At 44.3% G+C, this 20,530-nt stretch overlaps 1 protein-coding gene across 1 annotated transcript in view; it reads right to left on the reverse strand.

The window, feature by feature from the left end:
- Nucleotides 1-19,277, reverse strand: part of GABRG2 (gamma-aminobutyric acid type A receptor subunit gamma2) — a 62,766-nt gene extending 43,489 nt beyond the window's left edge. Inside the window, exon 1 of the mRNA XM_060271739.1 lies at nucleotides 19,201-19,277. Within this exon, the coding sequence (XP_060127722.1) occupies nucleotides 19,201-19,241 (41 nt within the window). The 5' untranslated portion in view covers nucleotides 19,242-19,277. The remainder of the gene's footprint in view (nucleotides 1-19,200) is intronic.
- Between the last annotated feature and the right edge of the window lie 1,253 nt (nucleotides 19,278-20,530).

Raw genomic sequence — 20,530 nt, forward strand, 5'->3', positions numbered from 1 at the left:
TTCTCCTCTTCCAACTTCTTCTGTAGGTCCAAAACCATCACCCTTAGCTGTTTCTCAGTCTCCTCTTTTGTCCTCACCTGGTCCACCAGCTTGTTCAGCTCCTCCTGCGCCCCTCGCGCTTCCTCCTGAGCGGCATGCAATTGCTGCTGTGCGTGCGCTGTGAGGTTCTGCAGCTCCTGCTTCGCTGCTTCGGCCTCCAGCCTCCAATGCTCAGCCTCTTGAGCGCTCATCGCTGCACTCCAAAGTAGCCAAAAAAAAGATTCGGGAGTTGCTGTCAGAGGGCCTGGTATGGCTACTCTAGAGTAACGACTCCAGCATGGTCTTTTAAGGTTTTTATTAAGTGCTGATTATTTACAGTGTTCAGAGCAGTAAAAATGCATCCTTAAGGTGAGGTGTCTGAACTCCCGAATGGCGATTGGCGCGTTTTCTTCCAGCACCACAGCTTTGGCAGACCCAACCTCTTCCCCCTACGTTTGCGTCGCAATTCGGGAGTTGGGGGAATTGGCCTCCCCCCTGTGCGTCCTACTTCCTGTCCCACCTGCGGCCTGGGCTCCACAACCTTGCCTGAGCCTCGGACACCACTTCCTGACTCTCCGCTGGAGGCAGAGCTCTCCTTACTCTCTCCCGCGCTTGGGGATGGGCTGGAACTTAAGATGGGAGGGACTTCCCTGTATCCCTCGTCCCTCACAGTTAGCAACCAACATATGCTGAGCTCCGTCTTCGAGATATCCCTTGGTTGCCACTTTGTCATTAAGTGTCATGTTTCCCCAGCACCATTGCTTAGGCCCTTTGCAGTCAAAGCACAGCTTGTAATGGGCCCTCCTTGTTTTATTGACTCTCAAAAATGAGGATCTTTTAATTGCCATTGCGTTACAAAGCATTCCTCTATGTACAGAAAAATAGGGCATGGACAATTAAACTGGCGAGGTAAGCAGGTTTATGAAGCTGCCTGCAATTCCAACAAACTAATTGCATTTCAGGGAGACAGATCTTACACAGTCTCTGAAGCTTGAGCCCACATATCATTGGAACGTGGTTCGGCAGAATGCTATATTTGCGCTCCATAGAAAATGTACAGGAAATCACTTCAATTTGTCAGCCTCCTTACATTTTCCCAGAAATCATTTATTACCCTCCTTTCTGCAAAAATTGCCCGAGGCAACGTAGGGTCTCAAACCAAAGTTACCACAGAAATAAAACAGTAATAGAAAGTATACACAGGTGTCTCCAACAATGTACACTAGTGGTGTTCCCGTCGGCCCCTGGAGCGGATTTATTTCCAATGCAATTTGCAATTGAATCTGGAAATAACACCCTGCCCTCATGCTTATGAATTAAAAGCCCTATTCAGGTTTTATACCTGCACCACAAGAAGGGACCATGCATACCAGCCCTGTTCCCCATAGTGCAACCCTCATGGAGGGTGATGAGAATGGCATTCCTGCCAAGTCTCCGTTTCCCGCTGTTGTCCCGAATAGCAAAATATCCCCTAATTCCCCTGGATTTTCAAAAATCGGGCAGAACAGCACCGGAAGTCACTTCTACGCATGTCACATAGAAGTGACCTCCGGTGCCGCTCTGCCCATGTCTGGGCACCGGAAATCGGACAGCGCCAGCACCGGAAGTCACTTCTATGCATGTCTGCTGATCCCGGATTTTTCAGTCCAGGAGTTGACCAGTATGGAGAATGGTGACAGGGGAGAGCATTAGCTAGTCTCTGCTTCCCTTTCACAGGCTTACTTAACACTGGATATGAATGCTTGAAGGGGGCCTATGTCTCAATATAACGCTGCCTTTGCTGGCTGTGGCTCGTAAGAGGTGTCATCCAAAACATCTGGAAGATACCAGGTTGGAAAGGGCCAAATGTGTAACTGGAAATGTGTAAACCTTGCTTGGAATACTCTTCTGCTGTGTCCCTACAGCCTGTGTGCATACAAATGAACTGAATATTCCGGCTTGTATAACCTACAAGCGCCAAACGCAGGCATCCCCAAACTCGGCCCTCCAAAATGTTTTGGGACTACAACTCCCATCATCCCTGGCTAACAGGACCAGTGGTCAGGGATGTTGGGAGTTGCAGTCCCAAAACATCTGGAGGGCCGAGTCTGGGGATGGCTGACCAAAGGTATAGCACAAATGCCTCTCACATCTAGAGCAAGCATTGTAGCAGCACTTTGAGAAATGGTGAAAGTATTTAAAGAACCCGTTTCCTAATGGGAGATTCCTTTCTTGTATTCTGGGAAGCCCAAATTCATGCATAAACTAATCCAGGTGGGGGTGGCCTGGGAAGAGTGATTGAGGAAAGCAATTCACTGTCATCCATGTATAGGGCAATAAATTACAGAAGGAAGAAGCTATGCATTGCTTGGGGATGTCAACCCCAAAACTAGAAATTATATTTTATAAACAGATGTGTAAATAAGAGATGAGCAATAGTCCAGTATTTAGAGAATGTATTATACTTCCATGTGGAAGTTCAGGGCATTATCTGGGTGAAAGTCTCATTTATGCCAATAAGAGTTATGTGACTACAGCCCACACATATCCTTAAGACTCTTTAAGCTCATATTATTAGTAACAGGCTGTTCTGCCTTCAGAATGTTTGTTCCAAGTTATGAAACAAATCTACCAAAACCCACAGTCAGAATTATAGTGGGCAGACTATGGATCTTATGTGAATGTCAGACAACCTCAGATAGACAAGGGATGGAAAGCATAAGAGCTTTAAACTATGCAAGTACAATTGCCCACCATTTCATTTCTCATTGATTAATATATCAGTTGGTCCATAGTCACATTTTCCCCCCTCCAGTTATACATGTGTAAACCCATTGATTTCAATGAGAGAAACTATGCACTGAACACTGGATGCATTAGGGAAGCCTAACATTCTCCTCTGCTTAGCGGCACTGAGATTTGTGTGCTGATCATCCTGTCCTCACTGGACCTGAAGGAAGGGAGACTTTTCTAACCTAAAGCCCTAGGCAATTCCTACTTAGGATATTATCAGCACCAGTCACCCTCATCCTCATCACCGCATCATCATCAAAAGCAAGAACATCACCAGTCCAATAAGCACCTCCTTTGCTAAAGCTTCATGCTTTAGCAAAAAGCCTCAATGCAGCAATGCCTAATCTTTTTTAGAAGGAAGCTGGCATCTGTCTGTCTCGAGAGACAATGGAAGGCGTGTCTTTTTTAAGATGGCATGCAGCGCCACATGAATGTTAACATATGGCGTATAGTAAATTGTATGTATCTGTTTAATCTAGAGCTGACACCATTAAAGTTGCAACTACAACTTGTACTCTTTGCTTGCTTAAGAGAACAGAATGTGCATGGGTGGAGCCCTTCTCCTCATTCACTTGCAAGGTTCAGCTGACACTAAAAAGGGAATGAATGGCACGTTAAGTGGCTTTGTGCCATCTGAGTGAGAATTGTGCTTTACTAGGCAAGAGCTGACATGGGTGCTATTACATTACCATAACGTATTACAGTGGTACCTCGGCAGGGCTGTCTCAAGCACGTCAGGCCCCGCTCCGTTTCTTGCCGCGGCTGCTGGGCGGGCACGCCGCGCTGCGTGGTGCCCCCCCTACTGGGCCGGCGCCCTAGCACCCCGCGCCACCCAGACTACCCCTAGAGCCGGCCCTGTACCTCAGGTTACAAACACTTCGGGTTACAGACTCCGCTAACCTGGAAGTAGTATCTCGGGTTAAGAACTTTGCCCCAGGATGAGGGCAGAAATCGCGCGCCAGCGGCACGGCAGCAGCGGGAGGCCCCGTTAGCTGAAGTGGTACTTCAGGTTAAGAACAGTTTCAGGTTAAGAACAGACCTCTGGAATGAATTAAGTTCGCAACCAGAGGTACCACTGTAGTTGCTTGACTTTCAGCTAGCATTAGCAACTGACCAGGAAACATGCCAATTGAGGTGGAATCCTGTCTGGACATCTGGGAAGGATAAATCAACATCCATTTTCTTTGCAGTGATGCAGACTTAGGTTCTCAGAAATGTTTGCAATGTTCTTTATCCTGACTGATAAATAATTATATTAATAGTTTGCTAAGTCTTGATGAAAGGTACCATTCTAAAAATAAAAAAAGAACTTGTTCACACATAAACCTTACTGATCAGCTTGCTTTTATTTTACTGGACGGCGCCAAACAGAATTTCAATCTCTTTACTCAAGGCACAGCAAGAAACCGAATCCAATTTTTATTTGAACATTTCCTCTAAAGGCCCCTAGCAGCTACGTGTTCCCTTCACCTCTGCTGCCTCTGCATATTATTTAGCTTCCACCTGTGCAATTTTGTGTCTCCTCTTCTTTGCTATGCAGAGTTTGTGTACTCCCAGCCTCCTCTAGTTCTGATCCTGCATTAAATAACAGTTTAGCTCTACAAATGGAGGAATCGTCACACAGTTTAATCAGATACTTTCTCCCTCCTTTCTGTTTCTTCTCAATTTTTATTTAATTGAAGCAAATAACAGTTCCATGCTTCATTAGTTCTCAGAAAAAAGTTAGAAAAACATAGTCAATCTAGTCCAATCCTTTCCAGTTCTAAATGCAGGACAACCTAATATCTCATTGGACAGAATTGTAAAATGCAGGAGAAATATCAATTATTTGATATAAGCTACTGAAACATCAACAATAGCCCTTGGGAGACCAAGGCCACAATCCAACAAAGTAGTAGGTCTGGTTAATAAATCTCTTCTCTTTACTATTATTTTTTATACTCCTCATTGGCAGGGGGGACCCCTTTTAAAACCTTCAAAAATGTTGTTATGGGTAGTTTATCCCAAACTACATTCCAGTGTTAGAAGCGGGACTTTTTTAAATTTTTGTTTCCCTGGGTCAGATTTTGTTGGTGGGGTGGGGTGGGAGTCTAGTAATATGAGTGATACAAAAAACAAACGAAACATTCTGGTGGTAAAACAAAATCTATAGATTTTGGGGGGTATTTTTTGCCCCAGTCCTTGGCACCGAAACCTACAGCACTACACACATCCCATCATGTTATCATACAAACAGCCTACTTATAGCAGTCAGTTGATTTTCTTGAGACATATTTAGAGGTTTTTGTCTACAGAAATAAACCTGTAAATGGTAAGTATCTGAAATTTGGGGACATTTTTAACCATTGTGATGTGGCAATGCCCTAGAAGGACTATGTTAAAGGTTTACCTCTAGGTAAATTCTGCAGTGAAAAGTGTACTGGGGTTGTAATTTAAGTCCTGAAGGTCTGGGTTAGTGTTCAGAATAGGAAATGGTGATCCTGCATCACCCACCATCTGGCATGGGGAAGTTGGGAAAAACCATGGTCTGCTGCCGATTCCTTTCCATCAGTAAATGAGGGCTCATGCAAGACACCTTTGCAAACGTTCAAGGTCAAGAAAGGGCACGTGCTTTTTAGTTCTGCTGGTACCCAGGGAATTATCTGCTGAAGCTTGGCAGATGAAGTGTTTTTTACCCCAACACTTCCAGGGAAGGGAGCAAGAATGTCTCAGCATGACAGCAGATCCTGCTTTGAGTGGTGTGACAAGACTGGCCCTACCATTATGCAGAGTGAGGAATCCAGCTCAGGAAGCCACTTTAGGCTGTCACCGAGAGCAAAAAACAACAACAACACCTGTTAGATGCAGGTAGGTAGCCGTGTTGGTCTGAGTCGAAGCAAAATAAAAAAATTCCTTCAGTAGCACCTTAAAGACCAACTAAGTTTATATTTTGGTATGAGCTTTCGTGTGCATGCACACTTCTTCAGATACACTAGAAACAGAAGTGTCAGACCCTATATATATACAGAGGGTGGTGGGGGTGGGTGGGAATGGGAGATGGGCTGATGGGAGTGGTAAACCTGTGGATGGCTGTTAATGGCTGCTGATGGCTGCAATTAGTCCTGGGCTGAGGTGCTAAAGAAAGCTTGATCATGCATAATGAGATAAGAATCCGATGTCTCTATTCATCCCAGGTGCTTCCATGGTTTTAAGCTTGGTAATGATTTCCAATTCAGCAACTTCCCTTTCCAGTCTGTTCCTGAAATTTCTCTGTAATAAAACAGCTGCTTTGAGATCTTGTATAGAATGTCCTGGGAGATTGAAGTGTTCTCCTACTGGTTTTTCAGTCTTATGGTTCCTGATGTCAGATTTATGTCCATTTATCCTTTGGCGTAGGGTTTGGCCTGTTTGTCCAATATAGAGAGCTGAAGGGCACCATTGGCATTTGATGGCATACACAATGTTAGAAGATGAGCAATTAAATAGTCCTGAGATGGTATGTTGGATGTTGTTGGGGCCAGTAATGATGTTGTCCGGGTGTATGTGGCAGCAAAGTTGGCATCTGGGTTTATTGCAGGCTCTGGTACCAGTGTCCATGTTAAGTCTGGTGGTTGTATTATTGTGGGTGAGGAGTTGTTTAAGATTGGGTGGCTGTCTGTAGGCAATGAAAGGTCTTCCTCCCAGAGCTTGAAAAAGGGAGCTGTCATTGTCCAGGAGAGGCTGTAGATCTCTGATGATGCGTTGTACTGTTTTAACTTGGGAGCTGTATGTGATGACTAGTGGTGTTCTGTTATTTTCTTTTTTGGGTCTGTCTTGCAGCAGGTTCTCCCTAGGTATCAGTCTGGCTCTGTTGATCTGTTGTTTAACTTCATCAGGTGGATATTTTAGTTCTAAAAAGGTTTGCTGTAGATCTCTTAGGTGAAATTCTCTGTCTGTAGAGTTGGAACAGATACGGTTGTAACGTAGGGCCTGGCTGTATACGATGGATTGTTTGGTATGTTTGGGATGGTAGCTAGAAGCATGTAGATATGTTTGTCGGTCAGTTGGTTTTCTGTATAAGGTGGTGTCTATACGTCCATCCTGTATTTTTATAGTAGTGTCCAAAAAATGTATTTCTTGCATAGATTGGTTCATTGTTAGGTTGATGGTGGGGTGAAAGTCATTGAATGTCTGGTGGAAGGTTTCCAGGGTCTGTTGTCCATGTGTCCAGATAATAAAAATATCGTCAATGTATCGTAGGTACAAGAGAGGTTTGAGTGGGTAGGAGTCTAGGAAACGATGTTCTAAATCTGCCATGAAGATGTTGGCATACTGTGGGGCCATGCGGGTGCCCATGGCTGTGCCGCTGATCTGGAGGAACAGGTCATCACCAAATCCACAGGTTTACCACTCCCATCAGCCCATCTCCCATTCCCACCCACCCCCACCACCCTCTGTATATATATAGGGTCTGACACTTCTGTTTCTAGTGTATCTGAAGAAGTGTGCATGCACACGAAAGCTCATACCAAAATATAAACTTAGTTGGTCTTTAAGGTGCTACTGAAGGAATTTTTTTATTTTACCTGTTAGATGCATCATTGTTATATTTTTACTTTCAGGGACAGGTGCTTGTGGGATTTTCTGCCTCCGGTGCCAAAATAACTTGGCCAGCTTTGACTAAGAGTGGGGAGTACCATTTGTTGTTCCACTTTGGGGAGAAAAATAGAGTGGACATGTCTGGTCCAAGGCCCAGTTTAAAGATAAAGAACCATAAGAAAAGAAAGCATGAGGAGAGGAGCCTTGAAGTTGCTCAACAACAGTTTGCAGCGCTTGGCCAACACACTAAAAGGTACCTTACAATCCTTATCTCATGCAACCTCATTGTTCTACCAGGCTCCTCCCTCAACTGCAATCTGTCAGAATCTCTCTCACCACCAAAAGAACACAAGTGAATAAAAGAGAACCTGCACAAGCAACGCTGACATCAAACCCCACACATATCAAGTAAAACAGAAACATCGCTCCCGTTGCTCAGTCCTTGCTCCTGCCAACCTAGCAGTTCAAAAGCATGTCAAAGTGCAAGTAGATAAATAGGTACTGCTACAGCGGGAAGGTAAACGGCGTTTCCATGTGCTGCTCTGGTTCGCCAGAAGCACCTTAGTCATGCTGGCCACATGACCTGGAAGCTGTATGCCGGCTCCCTCGGCCAGTAAAGCAAGATGAGCGCCACAACCCCAGAGTCATCCGCAACTGGACCTAATGGTCAGGGGTCCCTTTACCTTTATCTATGCACCCATGTAATCTTCACACAGACACTCGCACACACCACATATAGATATTCTTTTACAATGTGGATTAAGTCATCTGAACCCCCTTACTGCCACCAGGCAACACATATAATGGCTTTCTCTGCAAGCAGCAGAAATGTGTTTCCTACTTTACATCTGAATTATGCACACTCCCATTCCAGGAGCTACTACTAATGACCCCAGCTTTTCTCCACGCTCCGTTTCTGTATTAGAAAAATGTGTGGAGGTGACTGCATGCAAAAATTATTTAATGACTTCCAAGAAAAGAAATGGAGAATTGTGTTTATCGTATTTTCATTAACTGCGCAGCCACTCTAATGTCTTTTACATTTTGAAGTGGGAGCTTGCATCTAGTGCTAAAAAGAGAGAGAAAACTCTTAATTCCAAATGTCTAAGAAAATGAATGAGTTTAAATGATATTACTATCAACTGAAAAGAAACCAATGGCAAAAATAATAATCAATACTGGCCATGCATTCATGAGGAGGATTTTTAAAAAAATAATAATTAATTTTTATTACAGTTTTTCTTTGGTTACAATAATATATGCTTTGTCTCTTTTATCAGGTCATAGAGTCTTTTCTACAGATCAGTAACATTCAATGTGAGACATTAGTATTATACTATACAGTGGTACCTCTGGTTAAGAACTTAATTCATTCTGGAGGTCCGTTCTTAACCTGAAACTGTTCTTATCCTGAAGCACCACTTTAGCTAATGGGGCCTCCTGCTGCCGCTGCGCCGCTGGAGCATGATTTCTGTTCTCATCCTGAAGCAAAGTTCTTAACCTGAGGTACTATTTCTGGGTTAGGGGAGTTTGTAACCTGAAGCATTTGTAACCCGAGGTACCACTGTACAGTATATGGTTGGGGGAGAAGAGGGGGGGGTCATGAAACTTACATTCTTTTACTTAGCATATGTGGGGGGTTTGGGTGTCAGGCTCACTTGAGAAGGTTCTCTTTTTATTCATTTATTATATGATTTATTATATGATTTATTTTATATATATATATATATATATATATATATATATATATATATATATACACACACACACACACACACACATTATTTTTCCTTTCTTTAAAAACAAACATTGCTCCACCGAATAATTTCTTTTTTTAAAAAAAAAAGCAGTATTATATTTTTGACTAATGCTATGAATTTTTTTTGCAACATTTCTTATAATCTGCTTCCCAAGGGTAATCAGTCTGAATAAACAGGATTCACTTCAGAGAAACCCTAAAAGCATTTGTTTCTCTATGCTTTCCCAAAAATCTCCTCATCCTGCACCTGGAGGGTACTTTTGAAAGTTACTTCAGGGAAACTTGCTGGTTGTTGGGAGAACAAGCTGCTTGTGAAAGGGGAGCACTTAGAAGCTTCACTGTACAATTGAAGTATGTCTCCATCTGGATCGATACATCAGAGAAAGAAAAAAACTTCATTTGAACCAAAATAGGCTTACTTTATAGATTTAACTCTTCACTTCTCCCTCTCCGCAATGGCTGAAAACCAAAGTTTCCCAGATGAATGTGCATATGGTGGGGGTGACTTGGTGCTGGGGGGAGGGGGTATGCGAGAGAACTATCTATAGCAAAGATGAAAGAAGGAATGAGTAAATATGATCAAACACAGTGATATTGTATGCTATTGAGGGCAAAGGGTGAAAATGAAATGCAGAAAGAAGGTGAAATATCAAAAGAATGAAGTGAAAATGGAAAATAAAGGACTAGGAAAAGGGGAACAATAATAATGCAATGTCCCCTGCGTTTTTTACTAGGATCCTACAGGAAATTGCTCTTTTCTGGACACAAGCAAATGCAAATTTTTATCATCCATGGTTTATTAGCATTTCCACAGTATTACAATAGAACAATATAATCCATTATACCCCCTCCCTCCAACCTCATGCTCTCTCTCTAGTTACAGTATTGTCATCTTCGTTATTCAGCTTTTTTAGCATGCTACACAATATTCAGGTTTGCATGCCCAATAAGGTTGAGGATAAATGAGTGCCACTGTTCTGCAGTAGTCTTAGATCAGGAATAGGCAAGCTCGGCCCTCCAGATTTTTTGGGACTACAACTCCCATCATCCCTGACCACTGGTCCTATTAGCTAGGGATGATGGGACTTGCAGTCCCAAAACATCTGGAGGGCCAAGATTCCCAATGCCTGTCTTAGATTAGCATCCCTTAAGTTGGGGAAGTTTCCATTCCTGCATTGTGCCTCCCTCTGCTTCCAGTTGTGAGTACTACTTGGTGAAGGATTCCAAAAATGCACTCCAAATCTTTTGGAAGATTGACTTTTCATGTACTTTGTAGTATAGAGTGCTATCATTGGCTGCTAGTTGCAAGAGGTCTTGTACCCGGTGTTCTGTACACGACGTGGTTCAGGCTTTCCAAGGATTGAAGGATTATTCATTTTGCTGCTAGTGTGGTTAACTGGAACCCTCTTTCCTGTCCTTTTGATAACCACCACTTGGCAGGCATGTAGCCAATTATTGTTTTGACCCATCCACCCATAGCTTAGCTACCAGCTCCTGAAAAAAGAGACTGGTTGCTTCCACACTAGCAATTGAGCCTGCAGTTGCCATCCATTCTTCACTCACTTTTTAGTTAGGAATCAGATGGTGTCATTGTCAACTAGTTGCAGTTCAGTTTTTTCTGTGTTTCCTAGCCCTGATTTTGGAAGGGTGTGTGAATGTTTAAAATGCAAGTGCAGTGCTACCCTGCCCAATGAAAACTGGCAACATTGAATGGAGGCTTTTCAGGTCTACAGTGACTTTAAATAGAAGCTTCGTCCTTTGGAAGGAATATCTTCCTCTGCTCCTAACTGCTTCTTGTTCTGTGTAGGCCAGCATTACTGATTATGCGGGTGGCACTGTGGTCTAAACCACTGAGACTCTTGGGCTTGCCGATCAGAAGGTTGGCAGTTCGAATCCCCGCGACAGGGTGAGCTCCCTTTGCTCTGTCCCAGATTCTGCCAACCTAGCAGTTCGAAAGCACGCCAAAAAGTGCAAGTAGATTAATAGGTACCACTGTGGTAGGAAGGTGGTGAGTGCCACACCCCATAGTCACCTTTGACTAGACTTAACCGTCCAGGGATCCTTTACCTTTAACTAATGAAAAAATTCCTTCCAGTAGCACCTTAGAGACCAACTAAGTTTGTGATTGGTATGAGCTTTTGTGTGCATGCACACTTCTTCAGATAACTTTAACTAATGAATTACTGATAATTAGGGGCAATTAAGGAGCAAGTTCCTGTTCTTCATCAGAATGGGAACTTTCAATTACAGGTACTGGTTTCCTTTCATTAATAGTGAATAGCTCTAAAATACTTCACTAGTTTAGCCTATTTTCTCTTCACTACAACCTCCTAGGCATTTCCTTATCCTATATAATTTTGGTTGAGAATTCAAAAGTCTCTTTGCAGGATAGATTGAATGAAAACGCTATACCAATAAAATATATATCAGTAACAAGAAGCTACAAATTTAGATATATAATAGATATATAATAAGAATCTGCTGTACTGATTGGCCATTAGTTTAAGACATTAAATTACCATTGGGATGTACTGTATTGTACCTGTCAAAAATTCTTGTTAGAAGTTTTATGGATATTTATACATAAATGGCAAGGCACAAGGATGCAGATAGTAAATATGCTTGATTGTTCTTGAAATGTAAATATCAGAATGTTCTAATATTTCCTATTGGCCTTCTGCAATCTAAGAATTACAAGTGAATTGCAAGCTGGGATGCGCTATAACAAATACCAATTATTAAATAACTTCATAGATATTTTCAGCTATCCAGGTGTTTATTAATAAGGGATTGGATTAATGATAATGTTGGATATTTTTCATCTTGGGGGAGGGATCTAGCAACATCTATCAAAGGGATGCTTCAAACATACAGTATACAGTACAAGGGTCTGCAAATGCCATTGAATCTTTAAAGTTATTCACTCCTCTCTCCAGCTGCCATTGTCCTCACCCTTGTCCAGTCTCTCTGCCCCCATTCTCTTGGTGCCATCTGCATCAACGTCTCAGTCGGCAAGAGCTCTGCCCATGGTGACATCCATTTTGATGGTGTCACTGAGGAAATGCCCAGCTTTGCCGATGCAGCTAATGCTAAAGAGGGATGTGGAGGCAGTGGAATGCAATAGAAACATTTCAATGAATGATACATATATATCATAGCTATTTGAGTACTTTAAAAATGACAGGAGATGAAAGGAATGCAGGGTGGGGTGTGGGAACAGACATCTCTTCTTTTGCCTGGGTATCTCTCCATTTTATTTCCAGGCACTGTCAAACAAGACCATTCTGAACAAGGATGAATGTGTCATTCTCATTAATTCACCTACCAGCCACTTTTATATTTAGCAAGACTTGTCAAGTTCACATTATGCTAAAAGACTGGGCAACGGCAACTGCAATTTAGTTGTTAATCCTCAATCTGCCAGAGAGTACAGACTTTTGCTTATATCTGAAGATATTCTGATGCAGCTTAGTAAAAGCCTCATATGACCAGAAGACACTATTTATATTGTAAAAACTATGGCGTGCATACATGTGCATATACACTACAAAAACAAAGTCTCATCTGCCGCCTGCCTCTTAAAATGCTCCATGAAAATAGCAGCTGGTGTGGGGGCCCTATTTTGCCCATAGATGTAGCATTTGTGTAAGCCATAGTTCCTCCAACGAGCTTACATCTTATCATGTCACCTCAGAAACAAGTTCCAACACAGCCAGCCCCATGGGCATAGCCAAGATTTTTGTTTTGGGGGGAAGCAGACTTTAATGCAAAAAGTGGTCATTAAAAAGGTAGAAAACAAATGAAAGCAGGGAACTTTAATACATCTCCTCAGATAATCACATTCCAAAGAAACCCTTCAGAAATAGCTCTTAACAATAGGTTCATTTACGTGAACAATGGTAAGAAGTACAATTGGTATAATTTTCTCAAATCCTATTTGGTTCTTTGTTAATATGACACATGAATCTGATCTTCAGTAAGCAGTTGTTGAATTTCAAACCCCCAAAGCTTGAATGCCAGATTTTTCATAGCTCTGGCAAGTGGTGAGGTTCTGTCAAGAGATGCTAGTGCTTGAACTGGGAGGGTTTGTGGTGAGCCACCGAACTGCATGTTGAAACCTCTGCATTGATAGTTTCGCATTCCTGGGCTGACTCTGCCCACCCATATTGGCCGTTGGATCCTCCTGCACGGGAACAAGTATAAGAGGACTTCCTTCCTTGAACAGCGTTGTTGTTGTTGTTGTTGTTGTTGTTGTTGTTGTTGTTGTTGTTGTTGTTGTTGTTGTTGTTGTTGTTGTTGTTTTTCTGAACTCTGGCACATCCCTGTATTCTTTGGTTGTCCTTTGGTCCTGACTTGTGGCTTCCTTCTGAATCCTGGCTCATTTGTCCTTCTGTTCTAACTACTGGCTTGTTCCATGGCTCCAGGTTCCCATCTCCTGGACACCCCAGGCTGCTTCCCACAGGCCAACCCTGACAGGTACCAAACTGAGAAATAGTGTCATCTACACATAGCACATATGAAGAAGATTTTTAAGCCTATGCATACATATTATTTATTCAAGTACGACCTGCTCCTGTGATCCATTCATTTCTGTTTCTGGTTAAGATTGTGCTGTAACTGACCAACTTTCACTTTCATGATACTGCTTCACTTCTGATTATATCGGACTATTTTAGTCATATGCAAATTGGTATATGCTATTATATGAATGACTTGTATCAGAGCCAGACCCTTTCTTTAAATCGCACCCTTTCTTTAAATCTCACCACATTGACACTGAAGAATATCCCTTGTGTTGTGTAGAGTTTAGTTCAACTTACAGAACTGCCACAGAAATTTAACCAATATAAAAAAGGCAGTTACACAGAGTATAGGATCACAGTCTTACATTCTGTTCTACGACCTGTGCATTAGGAGCAAATTTTGGTTGCTATCCTACACACATTTAGATCTAATTAATAGGTTGCCATTGTGGCATGCAAATCACTTCCAAGTAGATTGTATCCATGCTGCACCATCACACACATACACATAAATCACATGGAACAGGTGAAGAGGGCAGGTGAATAACCCTGGAAGGCTGGTGACTCTGGCATAGGAAGTAATCACATCATATGTCAGTCCCATGTGATTCTCGTATAATTCACACTCGTCTGGCACAAGTAAGACAAAGGACCCACAACTGTGGCTGCCAGGTGGACAGCAGTGACTACAATCTCTTTTTGCCAACTATCTGCCCCTGTTAGCCCAGTGCAAACCTTCCTTGTATTCTTTGTGCATCTCAGATAAATTGGGGGTGAAGAAAAGCACCAAGCATCATGATGGGAGCAACAGAGTGGCTCTCCCATCCTTTCTGGTACTAGTATGGCCTCGGTCCAGTATACCTGAAAGAGCATCTCCACCCCCATCGTTCTGCCCGGACACTGAGGTCCAGTACCGAAGGCCTTCTGGCAGTTCCCTCGTTGTGAGAAGCCAAGTTGCAGGGAACCAGACAGAGGGTTTCCTGCTTGGCAAGGGGGTTGGACTGGATGGCCCTTGTGGTCTCTTCCAACTCTATGATTCTAGGGCCTTCTCGGTAGTGGCACCCACCCTGTGGAATGCCCTCCCATCAGATGTCAAAGAGAAAAACAGCTACCAGATTTTTAGAAGACATCTGAAGGCAGCCCTGTTTAGGGAGGCTATTAATGTTTAATCAATTATTTTATTTTTCTTTTGGAAGCCACCCAGAGTGGCTGGGGAAACCCAGCCAGATGGGCGGGGTATAAAAAATAAATTTATTATTATTATTATTATTATTATTATTATTATTATTATTATAGTAGAGAACTTTGGGTTGAGAAGGGGCTCAACCTTCTTGCCAAGATTTGGAGACACTTTGAAGCAAAGAAACAAATGCCCCTGCTTCCCAGTGCCTACAGCACACAGTGCGAAGTGAGACAATGACTCCTCTACACATGTGAGAGGGATCAGGAGGTGGCCATGGAGCAGAAGGACCATGGCTTCAGGGGAGGAATAGCTCTGCCAGTGTATGCCACCTTTTCCTTTGTCTAAACAGTTGGATGAATGCTCCTTCAGATGAGTGGCACAGCAGGTGAGTGGCTCAGCTTTAAAAAAGAAATTTAGAAATTAAACATTTAAAAGGTACTTGAAGCAGTACTGACATCAATGGAAGTGTCATGTTGCTTATAGTTACCAATGTCACAAGCAGTTTTAGAGGTGCCCACAGCACTAATCCAGTCCATTACAATAGAGGTTTTCAACAAGGTGGACAGAAATCAAATTTTCCTTGGCACAAAACATTATCATGTTGAGTTTAAGAGGTAAACTCTGCAACTGAAACACTAACTTAAGGAAAGGCAATTATAACTCTTTCTCAAAATAACACACACACCATGCCCCCACAGAACTAAAAAAACCAATTGCATTACTTTCATAAAAGGTATATAGAACTTTTGAGTACTAAAGCTGCAATTCTATGCTCAAGTGGCCCCGGCTGGATATCTTTAGGATTTGGTGCAAGTTCCCTACACTAGTGGATTGTAGCAATATGCCACCACCTGAGAATCTGAGACCATGGCAAAGTCAAGGGTGTTCTGCTGTAATGCTATGCTGAAGTATCCCCATCACTGGAGGGGCTGAAGATGGAGTGCACAGGGACATGTCAAGGGAAGACCAGGCTTAGCTTGAATGCTAAAGGCCAGAATCTGTTCCCAGGCCCTGTGCAAGTCTAAAATTATGTTGACAAACGCACATTATAATATGAATGAAAACGCTTCCATTGAACTCAGTGGAGAGTTGTAACACATAGCCCCCAACACCAGTTCCCCACACCCTGATACCAACCAAGGCTATGATCCTTCCGGGCTACACTCAATCACAGCACCCCCACAGCAATATACAACCCCTTGTAGGGAGACGATCACTCGGATGAGAGGGTGTATGACCTAAGCCTCATATTCTGCACACTTAAAGTACACATGGGGAACTTTCCAGAGGATGGGCAGTTTGCATAAAGATCCTGACTTCAAAACAAAGGTAAAAAGAGCAAATTACTAACACTTCTTTTCTCATGGTCCCTATACTTCACAAGATTTACTGGAACACCGCTTCTAACCTCTACACAGAATCCTGAGTGTTATCCTTGGAATTGGGGATTGAGGACAAGGTAAACACGGACAGAATCCATGCTTTTAATTATGACTGTTGCAACTGTTTCCCATGACATTCCCCATCACAACCACCAACTTAAAATAAGAAAAATCTGTGTTGGCTAACCAGTGCTTCCTTCCTTAACAGTAACATCCTTTTTGACAATAGCTTAAAGAGTTGCCAGGCTCCCAATCCATTTCTGAGTGCTGGTGTGTTGCCCTATAAAATTTAAAACTTGGATACCTGAAGTTATGCCCATTCTCATATCAACCTTCCACTGAGATAATCATCTGAGGGCCATTATGCAGGCGCCTTGACTGTGTGAGGTGGGGCAGATGGAGACTGGGGAGGAGAGGAGCCCTTCTCAAGTGCAGGGGATAACTCCCTCCCCCGAAAGGCTCGCCTGGCACCTAGTTTAGATCTTTAACAATGAAAAGCAAATCTAGAATGGTAATATAACAAAGCTGCAGTTTTCTGCTGATTATGTTTGTGTTTTAACACCTTCTTTTTTAATCTACCTAACACTGTGCAGATATGCTGTGAAGTTTCAAAGTGACTGCATATGGCTTCCTCATTTGCCAAATACACTGTCAACATAGAACAGGCATCCCCAAACTGTGGCCCTCCAGATGTTTTGGCCTACAACTCCCATGATCCCTAGCTAACAGGACCAGTGGTTGGGGAAGATGGGAATTGTAGTCCAAAACATCTGGAGGGCCGAAGTTTGGGGATGCCTGACATAGAAGGTCAACAAGGTGACAGGACCAGGGAGAACAATTTTCATATACATTTGTGCTGTATAAAACATGTTGTTTGTTTTGCTAAAGTATATTTCAAAACACCATGGGGGAGGAATGCTAGCAACCCTTAAAATTTGTACAGTTTCATTTCCCCCATGAGCGAAATTGATGGTGGCTTCAGTGTGAGGCCTACAGTTCTCAGATATGGCAGATTTCAGATTTGTTTGGGTCAAAAACAGGGTTCCTTCCAAATGTTGTTGACTGGCCAGCATGGGCAATGGTAAGGTTGGCAGGAGTTGTAGTTTACAAACATCTGGCCATTACATGACTACCTCTGTCAAGAGGACAAATGGAGTAAGTTTGAAATGTCTGCAGAAACAGCCATCACACCTTCATTTCATTAATAGGTTTCAGTAACAGGCAAGATGGAACACTTGAGCTCACCCCCCCCCCCGTGTTTCCAAACATAAAAAGGGGAGAGAGAAAAAGAGGAAGGAGGGGGCAAATAGCACTAGTCACCCTAAAGGAAACAAACAAAGGCATCCAAACCAAAAGCTAGGCCACAGCAGGGGTGCCAACTTGAATAAAATATTGTGGGTGCCCAAGTAAGCCCTGCCCCACATAATTGATCACACACATCATTTGACTGGGAATACCCATCAACTGTGTGGGGACCCGACCCACTCTAATATTTTATTGTGGTGGCCAAAGCTTCTATGACCCCTAGGTGTTAGCTCCTATGGACCACAGTGTCGATTTAAGGCCCTGGTACCTGAATATCCCTGCTTGAAATATAATACTTTAGGAAACCAAACACAAGATTACAATCACTTTCTGTTTTTACAAAGACATAGGTTCCCCTCCACCAAATCTGTCCCATTGTTGAATTTATTGCTAATGTTCCCATTTCTATTTCAGATTTTTCCCACCTTTTAAGAGGAGGCAAATGAGCAAAGTAAAACAAGACTTGTTAAGCATGTTATTTTTAAGACTAACACTATAGGCAAGACTGCAGTCCCCACCTTCCCCTATCTAGAAGTTGAAATGAAATAAATTTTAGTACTGTACTGGAGCAGCACGTTGTGAGCTTGGCCATTTCTCCAAGCATCACGCTGGTTCTGTTCTTCAATATGGCAGGTACAGGGGAACGGAAGCCAGCCAGAGAAGAACGTAAAGCATTGCCTCTGCTCTCCTGTTGCCAAATATTATGACAAAGGGGAGGAGGCGCCTCTTTGCCCTCATGCACCCACGGAAACCGAGCTTGTGTCACTACCACGGAAAGCAGTCGGAGGGCATGAATGGCTGAGCAGTTGGCAATGCTTTGCTACTTTGGGATGCAAACCTGCTATAAAACGCACAGTACACAAAATCTCAAAACGCCTCGTTCAGCAGCCCAGTGCTTATGCGCCGCAGGTACCATCGTTTCCTATTCCATCCCCCACAGCATCCTTTCTCTACAACCTATTTTCTTACATACCCTGACGTTCAGTGCACAGAAAAAAACACACACATATGCATATGCATATGTAATCACACAGCGATACACCCATTGCAACGTCAGTGTAAATATTTGCCGAAGAGAGCGATAAACTGTCATCGGGCGAGAGGGAGATGCTGGCTTCTGCATGCCATCACTCCCGGCTCCGGGGAACGGGGAGCCTTGCCAGGCAGGGACAGCATTTTTTGGCGAGTGGGGGGGGTCTGTGAGTCGCCCTTCGGCCCAGCAGGGGGATGGAGAACCACGCCAGCGCAGAGCACTACCCAGAATAATGCCAAAAAGCCGAACCACCCAGCCCCGCCGCTATGGCTGCCCATTCGAGAAGCTGCCCGTGCTATCCTCCCCATCCCCATCAGGCTCTCCCGTGCCATTCCTTGCGCGGAAGCGGCCGATAAACTGCAGGGAAGGAGGGGAAACCTTCATGGGAATGACGCCTCTCTCCCCACCCCAGATCTCACCGAACCCCCCCCCCCCCCCCGCTTAAATCCATGCGGAGGGCCCTGGATTCCCAGCGCAGCAAAATCGAAAAGAATATGTTCATCGTGATGGCTAGGAGGGGGGACGGCGGCAAGGGAAAACGCAGGGGCTCCTCTGCAGTCTTGTGCATTTATAATCGGCATCTTCTCCCCCCTCCCCCTCCATCACCCCCACCCCCACCCCAACAGCCTACCCCCAACCCTCGGTAGCAAACAGAAAGCACAGCTTACCCCTGGATGAGCGAGAAGAGCAGCAGCGCCCGCACCATCATTTTGAGAGGAGACGCTGCATCTAGCAGTGAAACGCTGCCTTGGCTGGGCGGATTTCGAGGACTCATCCTCTCCTTCTTTCTCCCTCTCCCCTTCTCTCTCTCTCTCTTCCCCCCCTCAACCCCACACACTTTCCCGCCCCCTTTTTTCCTCTCGCTTGCCGACGGATCCGTCCCCTTCTTTATTTAGTGATCTGTAGGGGTGGGGGTGACGGCGAGGCCCCCCTCCCTCCTATTACCAGGTCCCGCCAGTAGGATGATACATTGCGCTCGCTCGCTCGCTCTCGCTCTTTCCCAGCTGCTGAATTAATATTCGGTGATTTGCGATCCGGGGAGGGTGGGGGGGGAGATATAAAAATCAGATCCTCGCGAACCCCTTGGCGGATGCCCTCCCCGGATCCAAGCATCTGCTACGGCTAGCGCAACAGCAGCAGCTTCCAAATTTAGAGAATTGGGAGAAAGGGGTCGGAGTGAGGGGGTGGGGAGGGAGGCGAGGATCACACGTACACACACTAGCTACTGGAACAGGCAAAGGGGAAGAAGAAGAATCCCGCACAATCCATCACAGAGAGGGGGCTGGGGAGATGCGCATGGGGGGGGGGCTGAGGAAGGATTGCGCGCAGTGGGAGGGGGCGCGAGAGCGCAAGAAAAGCTTCTGCCTCAATGCAGATTAAGTCGGAGGTCAAAGTGGAAACGACGCACACGGGGCTGGTGCGGATACTGCTGCTGCCTCCGCCGCTGCTGCAGCGGAGATCAACACATGCGTGGTGCCAAGCGAGCTTTCTTTCTTTCTCCCCCTAAACCCTTTTGGTTGCACGTGCGCGAGGCTGCATCTGGGAGCCGCGAGAGAGTTGCAACCGCGATTCCCAAAGCCAGCACCTTTACCCGCTTCTGCTGACCACCTTCGGTTGGAAGAGGAGAGAGGGCCGATTTGCCAAGCAAAGACACGCACAGCATGCTACTAAGCATTCTATTGCAAGAAGGAAGGATGGATGATGCTGATGGTGGCGGTTGCTAAGCAACCCGGGCACTTGGGGAGAGGAGGGAAGTATTGGGAAGGGGATCAGGCAATAAGGGGTGGGGTAGGGGTTTCGGGTGTAGGGCCGAGCCAGCGAGAAACGGTTGACCCATGGATCTCATCTTCCCAATCCTTCTAATCGTCAGCATCTTAAAAATCACTCAAATTACGTGTTCTGAAATAATGACACGGAACTGGAGCTTTGCGAAGTTGAGGGAACAGGGTCACCTGCCCCGGGTACCACAAAGACAGGACTCCGGGAAAGAAGAAGAAG

This window comes from Zootoca vivipara, chromosome 2, assembly GCF_963506605.1.
Source record: "Zootoca vivipara chromosome 2, rZooViv1.1, whole genome shotgun sequence".
NCBI classification, from domain to species: Eukaryota; Metazoa; Chordata; class Lepidosauria; order Squamata; family Lacertidae; genus Zootoca; species Zootoca vivipara.